The sequence below is a fragment of the Chelonoidis abingdonii genome, chromosome 5 (assembly GCF_003597395.2).
Source record: "Chelonoidis abingdonii isolate Lonesome George chromosome 5, CheloAbing_2.0, whole genome shotgun sequence".
Classification (NCBI taxonomy): domain Eukaryota; kingdom Metazoa; phylum Chordata; order Testudines; family Testudinidae; genus Chelonoidis; species Chelonoidis abingdonii.
In genome coordinates, this window is record NC_133773.1 from 21963012 (window position 1) to 21975579 (window position 12568).

The 12568-nt window shown below is 44.9% G+C and overlaps 1 protein-coding gene across 10 annotated transcripts in view; it reads right to left on the reverse strand.

Moving 5' to 3' along the window:
* FAM13A (family with sequence similarity 13 member A) overlaps positions 1–12568 on the reverse strand; it is a 239073-nt gene that overhangs the window by 81851 nt on the left and 144654 nt on the right. Inside the window, exon 1 of one of the 10 annotated variants that reach the window (XM_075066153.1) lies at positions 5772–6351. The exons of 6 other annotated variants lie outside the window; for them this stretch is intronic. In XM_075066153.1, coding sequence (XP_074922254.1) covers positions 5772–5797 — 26 coding nt within the window. In that variant the 5' untranslated portion in view covers positions 5798–6351. Of the gene's footprint in view, positions 1–1094; positions 1309–5366; positions 5726–5771; positions 6352–12568 lie in introns of those variants that run through there. 3 more of the 10 variants (XM_032767600.2, XM_032767589.2, XM_032767608.2) reach the window with 3 other exon arrangements.

The following is a 12568-nucleotide window of genomic DNA, read 5'->3' on the forward strand; positions in this document are numbered from 1 at the left end:
CGATTCCTGAGGACAAGGAGATGGAGGACTGCAGACTCAATAACAACAGTGACATTTCCTTCAGCCTGGGCAGGGTTTTGCTGTATATTTTGCCAGTGTTCTCTCATTACAAAACAGCAGTGTGGAAAGAGACATTAATTTAATAAGGCTACCATTCTGGGGCAGAGGTCACAGTTTTCAAGGTAACCGTGAATTTGAATGAAGTCCAGGACCCATCAGCAGTACCTACTATCCCACAGAGCTCGGCCTGGCTCCCTGTTCCAGGCATTGTGACCTGGCCCACTCCAGTTTGGCGCGTCCACCCTTCTGTAGATGGAGACAGAGGGGCAGTGAGCCAAATTTTATCGGCATTGTGACCGAGCGCATGGGATTGCAATGCCACTCAGTTTTGGCCCATCTGTCCCTCTGTCTCCATCAATGGAGTAGTGCTACAACCACGTGGTCCCTGGTGCAACACCCAGAGCACAGAGCCAGGCCCAGTCCCAAGAGACAGGAGCCATCGCAGAAGGGTGAGTGTGGGTGGGCTTGCTCTCCAACACCCCCCTATGGGCTCCTTGCTCCCCACTTTCCCTGACTTATCTTTTTCCTCACACCTCTGCTCTGAAATTTATTAAAAATGTCTGTGACAAAACTCTAGCGCTAATTATAACATAGCGTGATAAGCTAGAGTGGAACCACCTCCTTCTCATTGCAAACTACAGTCCATATTTACATTTAACTTTGTTTATTTGTATGTCATGGAAACTTATGATTGTGGAATTTTGTACAATTATTTTCCTCTTGTATCTTGTTATATTACTGATAGGTTTGTCTTTGTAAGCTGCTGTAAATAGTATTCAACCCTGTTCCTTCCTTCCTTTTTTTTTTTTTTTTTAAGATTAAAATTAGTTGAGGTTTATGATAAAAAAAAAAAAAAGAAAGAAAGAAAGACAGGGCAGCGTTTTGTCTCCTTATTTGCGGTTTGGCAACAGTAGGATAAAAGCAGAAAATAGGTTAGAAAGAGGTGGAAGGAATGACTCCAAGCGTACTCCAGCCAAAGTTGCACCCTCTCCTAGAATTTAACAGTGGCAAGTTGTACAATCGCTTACACACACCTTGCATAATAATGGAACGAAACTGACTATAACTGCAGGGTTTTTTGTTTCAGGATTGCTTCTAAAATGTTGATGAGTGTCAAGTGAACATTGTTGAAAGGCCCAATCTTTCAGTATAAAAAGCTAGATTTTCTTCTCTAATCTGCTGATTCTGGCAAGAGAAAGTAATCAAATGTGGTTACAGATAGCTCAAGTTAACAACACTATATTTCATTCACAAAGTTTATCACATCCAGAATATTTATCACAGAAAAAAATTGGAGGCAAAGCTTAATACATAGAAGATTTACAGATCAGATTGCACTTTAGGAGCTGGAAGCCAACTCGCATTGAAGTCAATGGAAAGACTCCCATCCAATGGTTTCAACGGGCACTGAGTCACAGAGCTAGCAGATCAGGCCTGGGACTTGAAGTCAAGAGATATGGACTGTATTCCTGGCTCTGTTGTGGTCTCATCTATGACCTTGCACACGTCATTTATTATCTTTACTGCAGTTTCGCCTATCTGTAAAATGGGTTTAATAATTCCAACCCCCCTCCCCCCAGAGTTAAACTGTGAAGCTTATTTCACTAATGTTTGTAAAGCGCATTGAGTTCCTTGGAGGGAAGGTGATACAGAAGTCCAAAGGATCAATATGATTTCATCAGGCTTATCTTACAATATGACTTTCTGATCAGCTGCTCATTGCTCTGAAAAAGAAAAGCTAAAATAAACAACCTGTCTACAGTTCCAACAAGAAGAAAACGCACTAGAATAGGAACATTTTACTCCAGCTAAAATACAGTTGTACTCATAAAGACAGACTGTAAATGAAACAATCAGCTGGGGAACGAAGGGAATTCGGCATTACCAGCAACCCAGTTGGAAATCATTAGCCACACTCATCAGCCCATAAAAGGGTTTAAAAATATCTGACACGGTTTTCTTACTCCTTCCTCCAATTTGTTTATTTCTGGCAGAGTGTAAAAACATTAGAGGTCACTGGACTGCACACAGAATCTAAATCACATACATGGCTCTCTTAACAGCCAGCTCCGTGAACCTGAGATGTGGCAAGTACATTTTGCAAAAGCAGCCTCACAAAGTCTGTAATATGATACATACACTCAGCTAGAATAAATAAGATAAAATATGAGTCAATAGTACTGCTAATAAGATAACTTAATAAAATGATGTTACTGTTATTCAGAAGAATACTTAATGTATTAACTCAGCGGTTCTCAAACTGTGGGTCAGGACCCCAAAGTTGGAGAAACCCTGTTTTAACTAAATGAAATGAAAAATGTCATTGACTGATGCTGACTTTGAAAAACAGGAATGTGGTAAGTGTTTTGGGAACAGTGAAGTACCAGCTGCACTCAACATTCCACCTCATATGCCACAATAAAGTGAGTCCTGGGCATGCATACTGTATTTCTCTCTTACAAAGACAGCATGCCTATTCACATACCATTCCTTAGATAAACATCTATATATGGTATGAAATGCATATGTACAGTACACATGGTTATGTGTATACATAATTATATAATATTATGTGATATCTAGACAGACCTTCCCCTCCATGAATATCTTAATTAGAGCTGGGCAAATTTTTCAGCTGAAACTTTCTTTGCTGAATAATGGAGATTTGGGTCAACCAAAACATGTTGCCAACGTGTGTCTATTTTGCCAAAATGCTTCAGCTGAAATGAAAACAAAAACAAAAATTCAGAAGTATTAAAATGGTTCATTTTGTCACTTACAAAATGAAATATTTTGATTTTTCGGGCTAGATTCAGATATACATCAAGGAACAACAGTTGTGGACGTAACACAGACACATCACAGAAAGATGGTCTGTGTCCCCAAGACCTTACAATCTATTTTGTGCTTATGAGCCCCGGTCCATGATGCAGAGGTCCATCCACACAGATCTTACTGAAGGATTCAGGCCATAATTTGGTGGTTGCTGGGAAGAGATTTGTTTTCTGAAAAGGTAGAAGGGGACTGAAGCTCATTGTACAAGTGCTTCCATTTGCTAGTCTGTGGAGTAGCACTTGAAGTTGTCATTAGCCTGCCTATCAAGTAAGCCAATGGGAGCAGTGCACCCAGGAATCTAAGGCTTTGTCTTCGCTGCTGAAAAAATTATGTTTTACCACAGGATACTGTAACACACATCAACTCTCCAGCTGTAAAGTATTAATGGTGCCAAGGCACTGCAGTTTTATCACAAAGTAAACTAAGCAAGGTCAACACCGGTGCCTTGTCTCCATTAGGACAGGTAAGACACACGATAGGAAAGCACAGGGATCCCACTGTAAACCCCGCCTCCCCCCCCCCCACACACCTTTTCTGCAGTGAAACGACAGCATAGAAAGAAAGATATTAGGTTAGGGAGTTCTAGGGGAGAATGATGTTGTAGGGCGCCCGCAGGACTTTTATGTGCGTCTGCCTAGATAAGGGAAATTAGGGGGTGTAGAAACCAAGGAGATTCAATATTCATGTGTCTATTCTAAACTGTTACTTTAAAATAGGAAACCCAAATGATTCTACGCCACATGCACAGTTTCATTACCGACTAAGAATTTTAAAAAAGCTTCCTTTTTTAATCAACTGCATTATTGTTCAAATACATTGCATTTATAATTGCTCTCAAGTTAATCATTTCAACTAACAGAAACAAGGAGCATAGTCAAGACAGCCCTGTGAATAAGAGCTACTTTCCCCAGCACAGCACACCTTTACGGTCAAGAGGCTGCTACAGGGAACACAGTAACAGCCATTGGTTCTGACAGCAGAGAGACAGTATCTTGGAACTGAAATCAGCACAGTGAATATTTGATCCTATAAGGCACAGGCAGTATTTCTGTTTCTCTGCAGACATCAACATGAAGGCCTCTTGACTGCATTACTGCAAAACAGAGCTGCCTGCATAGGACTGATACTCCATGTTCCACAGTACATTGAGTCCAGGATCAGGGCAACAAGATTTGGACATCAAATTCAATTACTATAGAACATACAGCAACTTCAGAGAAGCTGTTAAAATAACAACGCTAACTCCTTAGAACTATGTTGAAAAAGCATGATCACTCACTTACTGCATTTACTGGTCTTTAGCTTGCATTGAAGGTGACTATTCACCATATTTTATTGAAGAGGGAGGCAAACACAACATTTAGAAAATTAACACACCAACCAGCAAAAATATTAATAATGACACAATCAAGGGATTGATTACATTTCCCCCTAACTAGTTATATATTTCCATGTTAAGAGCCCAGTAGCAGTTCACCCTACACTGTTTTAGCACGGGCACACATCTGCACACACTGCTAAGGAGCTGTGTGTCCAGGTGCTATGAAAAGAGAACAGTCCAGTGAAAAGCCTAGCTTTCCCACTGTTTCTAAGGCAACTATAAAGGAGGATTACACCTGACATGTATCTGGGTGAAAGTATTCAGAGGATCAGGGCATCTCTAGTTGTGTTCTGTCAGTCCAGCTGTCTATTCTCCATTCCTGCATTACAGCCATACATTACAGGAAAGGGATGGGAAACCCCTATCAATCAATATGAGAGAAATTTACAAAGGCAAAAAGGGCTTTTAAGCACTCAAATCCCATTGAAAGTCAATGGGATTTGGGTATTGAAATCTCTTAGTGCCCTTTCAAAATATCTGTCTGTGTCATCATGGTAGGCTCCCCGGAAAGGAATGGGGTTCATTTTTGTACTAAGCACTGAAATCAGGGGCACTGGAACAAGTTTTATAATGGGGGTGCTGAGAGCCATTGAACCAAACTGTAAACCATGGATATAATGGAACCACTGCAAGCCAGCGGCTGCTGCAGCACCTCCCGCACCCTTAGTTCCAGCACTGAAACCTTCACACAGAAAACAAAGCAAAGCTGTGGCTCATATGCTCCAAAGGACTGGTAAGGAGCTGGTCAGACACATCCTGTAAACCTGCCTCAGGAACTCTAGAAATTCAGCTATTTGCTATAAAGAATATGCAACTAGGTTTGAAGTGGAGGTGGTTAAGGAGGCAAGTCTAGTATTTTACATTGAGCTAATCAGGAATAAGATGAACTTTTAAACAACTACACAAGTTTCACTCAGCAACGAAAAGAAAATCATATCCTGTAAACTGTCAGAAAAAAGTCATCCATACATAATACACAGTGCTATTACAATGCACAAGTACTGCTGCCATTGCATCACTTCAACCCTGGAAATGATTAATGTCTACATGAATCCAAATAATAGCTAGTAAAAAAAACCCAGCAATATACCTTTGCAGAGGCATGATTTCACAAGCCATTCCTGAAATGAAAGTCTATATTGGTAACATACAACTGTTTCTTCCACAACCGGTTTTTCTCTGCAGTGAAGGTCTTCTCACACTACCAACAGTGCATTCCTATTTGCTAGCCACAGAGAGAGGCAGGGGATTACCCCTGCAATAGGCTACACAGAGAAAACTCACTGGAGAATACAGCAAGCTACTATCACCCAAGGAAGCTAGCGAAGTACTGTACCCTCTCCAAACTTCTCCGAGTAAACGTAATGCTGTGTTATCTGCTGCTTCACTGTGCTACAATATGCTGCTGCAGTACTCTTTGACCTTTTGTTCCAGAGAAGCAGCTGAAGCATCTAGCCAATCAGGAATAGCAGCTGCAACAGTTCTGTCTGCCTACCTCCTCCTCTTCTGTGGGCTTGCCATCCTGGTAACTTGAAACTTTCTCCAAGAACGATTCCACCGCTGAGGCTGACAGTCAGAGGACACGCAACCAATGGCTGCTCCTGAGAAAAGCACACGCAGCCTCGTAAGGAGACAAAAGGTTCCAGTAACAAACTGCACTGACACGAGGAAGTAATTGCTAGTCAACCAGACTAAGATCACCAGCAAGATTAAAAAACAAGAACACCACAGGTATCATCAGTAGGAATGCGTGTGGTTTTTAAACTGACGTGACTACGCGAAAAAGCACAACAGGTTTCTCTAGGGGAAATATTCTACGTGATCCCTGTGCATGCCATGCCTGCTTCTATTTCCTGTCGGTATTTGTTTTTACCCTGCTGCAGGCATGTCTGCTGCAGATTGCAGTACTGACTCCAGACCTGTGACATCACGTCAGGCACGTAGCTCTCGCTTCTTGGGGGAAGACAAGAACAGAACATCTTTTGATGCAACCCGTTGCGTCTTGCTCTTAATAAACAAAGAGGTGCCACCAACCGCTGGGAGCCAGCCACATGCATACGATCAATGAATGTCAAGCCCAAGCAAGTTGGAAACACAACTGGTTTCTAATGACTAAGCGATTGGATGGGTCCTGAGTCACAGTGAAAAAATAAAATGTGTAGCTTTGGGGGTTTAAACAGCCATAAAGTCATGTACAGAATCCAAGGGAGAGCAGAATCCAGTTGTACTGAAAAGGCAAGTTACAGCTGTTGAGCCATTAAGTGGAAAAGATCTTTTTCTTTCAAGTGAATTTTGTGCAAGTCAAAGTGGCAGACTGAAAGCCCTGGTGACTGAAATCTGTTTGTCCTCAGAACAGGCAAAACATGGGAAGCAGCAGCACTTCAGTTATTCTTTATCTATATACAGCACCTAACACAAAGAGCACTAATTTCAGTTACTGTCTGTAGGTGCTACCACAAAGCAAATAATTAATAATAATGTGAACATAGTGCAGAGAGGCCAACCAGGTTAGGCCCTCTTAGTCTACAGTAGAAAGGATGCTATACTAGCAAACCCTCCTAGTCTAGATGCAGCTTATACTTGTAAAAGGGTGCTTTTGCTAGTATAGGTTATACCCAAAAGAAAGAAGCTACAGTGGCAGAAGTACTGTTGTACTGGTATAATTTCATTTACACCAAAGCTGGTGCCAGTATAGAAATGTCATTTTTTAAAAAAAGTCACTCCTGAATTGACACTACTGTACTGGCATAAATTGCTAGCACAGACCCAACTTTAGAGGCTACTGGAAATGCTACATACCTAAGCAAGATGCCAAACTTATATTCTTTTTGTTTACAGCACAGATACAAGTTAATGAAACACTGAGCAAAGCCTCTTGCCTAATTCCACAAATAAACTGAACTAGAAGTTTGTGTTTCAAAAATGTCATCCTGAGTTTTAAATGAGTGACTAAGAAACATCGAAAATACAATGATCTATCCCAGCCATGCGGACAGCTCCGTGGTGGAGCTGTGCGGCCTAGTGAACTGGACTAATGGTATAGGACTGAGATACAACCAAACTGTCTCCCTTAGACACCTACTAGCTGCAAAGGGATTCTCAAGGAATCACTGCTATCCTCAGCAATGTGTGCCAATGTTTCTAAAGACATTCAGAATGCACCAGCCCAAAGTGATCTCTCTAAACCTTAATAATGACCACTATTTACTATTTGTATTGTGGTCAGGGCCGGTGCAAGGAAGTTTCACGCCCTAGGCAAAACTTCCACCTTGCGCACCCCCCAGCCCTGCAGCAGCTCCCCGCCCCCCTCCGCCCTGAAGTGTGCCCCCCACCCCTATGGCAGCTCCCCACACCCCGCGGCAGCTCCCCACACCCTGGCCCGAAGAGCCCTGCAGTACCTCCCCACCCCAGCTCACCTCTGCTCCGCGTCCTCTCCAAGCAGGACTGCGCAGTGGAACCCCTGGGCTGGCGGCTGCCGGCAGCGGCACACTGACCCAGGGGACCCCCTGGGCTGCCGGTGGCGCGCCAGGGCCGCCCAGAGGATTCCGGGGGCCTGAGGTCTTCGGCGGCGGGGGGCCCCTGCTTTGGCGGTAATTCAGTGGCAGGGGGCCCTTCCGCTCTGGGACCCACCTCCGAAGTGCCCCGGGGCCCTGCCGCGGGGCCCCCCCGCCGCCAAATTGCTGCCGAAGTACAGCTGGGTCTTCAGCGGTAATTCGGTGGCGGAGGGCCACCGCTGCGGGTCTCCGGAGCACTTCAGCGACTGGTCCCGGAGCGGAAGGGCCCCCCCGCCACCGAATTACCACCGAAGACTGGGCTGCATGTTGGCAGCGGGTCCCGCTTTGGTGGTAATTCACCGGCGGGGAGTCCTTCCGCCCTGGAGCAGAAGGACCCGCCGGTGAAGACCAGGAGCAGAAGAAGCTCCGGGGGCCCGGGCCCCATGACAGTTTTCCGGGGCTCCCGGAGCAAGTGAAGGACCCTGCTCCAGGGGCCCCAAAAACTCTTGTGGGGGCCCCTGCGGGGCCCGGGGAAAATTGCCCCTCTTGCCCCCACCAGGCGGCCCTGCGGTGCGCTGACCCAGAGGAAGCCCTGGGCTGCTGGTTGCCACGGCAGCGCACTGACCCAGGGGACCCCCTGGGCTGCTGGATGCAGCGGCGGCGCACTGATGCAGGGGACCCCCTGGGCTGCCGGATGCCATGGCGGCGCACTGACCCAGGGGACCCCCTGGGCTGCCCACTGCCGATGCTGCCGGCAGCTCAGACTCCCGCTGATGGCTGCAGGCAGCTGCTGCTCAACCATTTAAAAAAATATGGGGGGGGGGCTGCTTTTTGGCACCACCAAATCTTGGCGCCCTAGGCAACCACTTAGTCCACCTAAATGGTTGCACCGGCCCTGATTGTGGTAGTGCCAAGGAACTGCTGTCATAGAACAAGTCCTGTACAAACACAACAAAAATATGTTTCCTGCCCCAAAGAGCATAAGCTTTAATGCCAGAAATCAGTCTCTGGAGCAAACTGAAACCTAGTATAAGCAAGCACAACTCTAGTAACATCAGTGGAGATGCATCGGGTTTGAATCTGGCCCAGTGCCTTTTTCTAATGTAAACACCCTTCAGTGTTCAGCAATTATATAGAAAAAGCATCAAATAACTGAATCTTTGCAATAAAATTGAGCAGATATTCTAATTACTTGTACACTTTTGCTAATATTTTACAGTATATACAGTGATTGCTGTTGATATAAAAAAGATCCTAAAGTAATTAGTAGTAATTAGTAATTATCCTAAAGCTTTAGTAATTAGATACATCTCTGAAATGCAGCCATCTCTGACGCTGAGGGTAAAAAGCACACATCACACTACACAAAAATACAAGGAGGTGAAATTCTCACCAAGTACACAGTATACATTCCCTACTCTTATGAAAAACACCATGAGATCTTTCATACACACCACAAAGAGACAGAACCTTCATTTAAGTCATATCTCGCTAGCCTGACTCGTGTATTCTACTCTACTACGTCTATCCTGGTTTTAAAATCCATGTATCCGGATAGACCTACTGAATAGCAGGGAATGAACAGAACAGGGCAATCATCAAGTGGTCCATCCCCTGTCATCTAGTCTTAGCATCTGGCAGTCAGAGGCCAAGGGACAACCCAGAGCATGGGGTTGCAGATTTGATTTCTCCTCCCCAACCACACAGAGGATGTGAGTCATAGGTGCCGACCTGGAGCACTCACGGAAAAAAATTAGTGGCAGCCAAGCTCCTCCCCCCTCTCCAGGCACCTCCTACACACCACGCCACTCCCGCGGCATGGAGGCACTGGGTGAGAGGGGAAGGAGCGGGGACGGGTCACACTCAGGCTAGGGAAGAGGCAGGGCTAGGGTGACAAGATGTCTCGATTGTATAGGGACAATCCCAATTTTTTTAGCTTTTTCTTACATAGGCACCTATTACCCCCCCACCCTCTGTCCTGATTTTTCGCACCTGCTATCTGGTCAACCTAGGCAGGGGGAGGTTGGGGACTTCGGGAAAGAGGCGGGTGGGGATGGGGTTTGATGAAGGGGTGGAGTGGGGGTGGGCTAGGAGAGGGGGGAGGAGGAAATCAAGCATCCCCCCCAGGTAGAGAGGAAGTCGGTGCCTATGATCTGAGAAAATCTGTTTTAACAAGGTGATTATACTATTAATAGCATCAGAGGGGTAGCCGTATTAGTCTGGATCTGTAAAAGCAGCAAAGAATCCTGGAGCTTGAGACGCATCTGATGCATCTGATGAAGTGGGTATTCACCCACGAAAGTTCATGCTCCAAAACGTCTGTTAGTTTATAAGCTGCCACAGGATTCTTTACTGCTTATACTGTTAATAATACTTTATGTGGATTTTGTTTTATTTAGATCTTAGGCTCTTCAAGCCATCGACTGACTCTTACTCTGGGTATGTACCTGGCCCAGCACAATAGAGCCTCAGTCTCAACTGGGGCCCCTAGCCACCAGCATAATACAAATAAATAATAAATAGTTGACACAGTATTTGACAACACAAAGTCAGGCTCCATACAGTGGAGGAGAATGGACAGGAACTGTACATTTCAAATGGGAGAGTGCACTGCAGCAACAGCACAGGTTAGTTTTACTGATGTTCCCAATATGCCCCTTCTGACTAGGTTTGCCAACTTTCTAATTTCTTAAAACCGGACACTACACCCTCCTACCCCATTGCTTGATCCCCCTGCCGTCGCCCCACTAGTTGCAGTCTCCCTGTCCTCTCAGGACTTACCTGTGGCCTGCAGAGCCAGGCTTGGTAAGGCCTGGCCTGCTTGCCTGCCCAGGAGTTGCAGGTAGGAGATGGCCCTGGCTGAGAAGGCGCTGGCATGGGTTGACCATTCGGTTCCCGCCCTGTGCTGCTCTGGCCCCTGCTCTGGCCCCTCCCAATCCACAGGCGAGGCTGGCAGGGGGAAGGCTGGTGGTGGCATTTGGAGGCAGCAATTCCCCTGTTTCGGTGCCCTTGCAAGTGGTAACTGGACTTTTAGTGTCCGGGGAGAACTTTTGACCGGACACTTTACAGGTCCCCCTTCAGCTGGACTTTCTGCTCAAAAACTGGACACCTGGCAATCCTACTTCTGATGCCCTCAAAATCTGCTGCCTCCTCATCCTCTGTAGCTGCTGCCAATGGCAGTCTAAAACCCTGACCCTCGATCTTCACGTTCTAAGATGAGGAAAGCTGGGGGGCATAGGGTGGGACCACCAATGGTGGGATGTGAGGTCACTAACCAGTTGTTCTGGGACACTGGGGTCTTGGAAAGCAAATTCTCCGATACCTGGAACATGATCCTGCATTCAAGGAACACTGAGGCAGGCATGCAGAGAGTTTCTGGCATCCCCGCATTACGCACTGGCCAAGAATTCCCAGGAAATGAGCAATGACTTTGCTGCCACATCTAAAATAAATAAAAACCCACCGTGCAGCAAAAGTTACTCCTTGGAAATGAACGATTTTGCTAGCTGGATAGGGAAGCTTTCTGCCATCTTCCTCACTGAAAATGGGAAGGATCTTAGATTAAAGGAAGGCATAAACAGTGATCTGAATAATGCCCTTGGTCATTCTCATGTAGGAGCTAAAATTCTAATGATCTATGGGCAGGTTCTAACACAGTGATTCCAATTTCATCTTGTAACCCTGATTTAATATCAACATTGAGCCTTAAGAGACATTAAGGCTCAGAGGAGCCAGACACAGACTCCAGGGAAGCAGTGGCCAGAGTCTGTTAACTACATGTTTAAAGCTTCCATGTGGATGTAGGTCATATGAATTAGTCATGAGCAGTCAGATCCTTTGAGAACCAAAACACCCCCATGGATTAGCAGAGGTTTGCCAGACATCAGACAAGGATGCCTAAAATCTGCACCTCCTGGTCCCTCACAGCAGGAGAAGGAAGAGTTTGCATTTAAAAAACAAAACCGAACAAAAACAATGGACAGTCCTGCAGACACACAGGAGTAGGGGGCGTGTCACGGAAACACATAAAAGAGACTAATAAACTGAGAAGTGGCTCTGCTTTAGTGTGTTAAGCTGTTTGTTTAGTGCTTGCTACCGTTGACAGGCTCACTGAAAGGTCATTAACAATGCTTCCGTAAATTGTTTCAGATGTAGTGCTCTGTTGCATAACAATCACACCCATGCACATTATAACGTGATGCTGTTTTTAAAAAAAGAACAAGCAGTGTTAATATACGCTTCTCTGCCATCTCAGATCTTTGGTGTTATTATCTCACCTCTCTCTAAGTAAGTGACTATTCACAGCACATACACCTCCATGGTTTCCTGTTAAATTAAATGTGTTTTTATTTATCTAAAATCAAGTACAACATAAAAGAGGAAGATTTAAATAATCTTATATATAAAATTGCTCTTTAGCTGAAAAAAAACCCCCTTGTACAGTATAGTTTCCTGACTTGATATTAAATGCACCTGATATTTATCAGGGAATGCCTTATTTTTCATATAAAACAGCAATTATTGCCATAGTATATTTCTATAAATCCTGGTACAGTAGAACCTCAGTTATGAACATCAGAGTTATGAACTGACCAGTCAACCACACATGTTATTTGGAACTGGAGGTGTGCAATCAGGCAGCAGCAGATACAAACAAACAAAAGCAAATACAGTACAGGAGTGTGTTAAATGTAAACTACTAAATAAAGGGAAAGCAGTATTTTTTTTCTGCATAGTGAAGTTTCAAAGCTGTATTAAGTCAATGTTCAGTTGTAAACTTTTGAAAGAACCACCATAG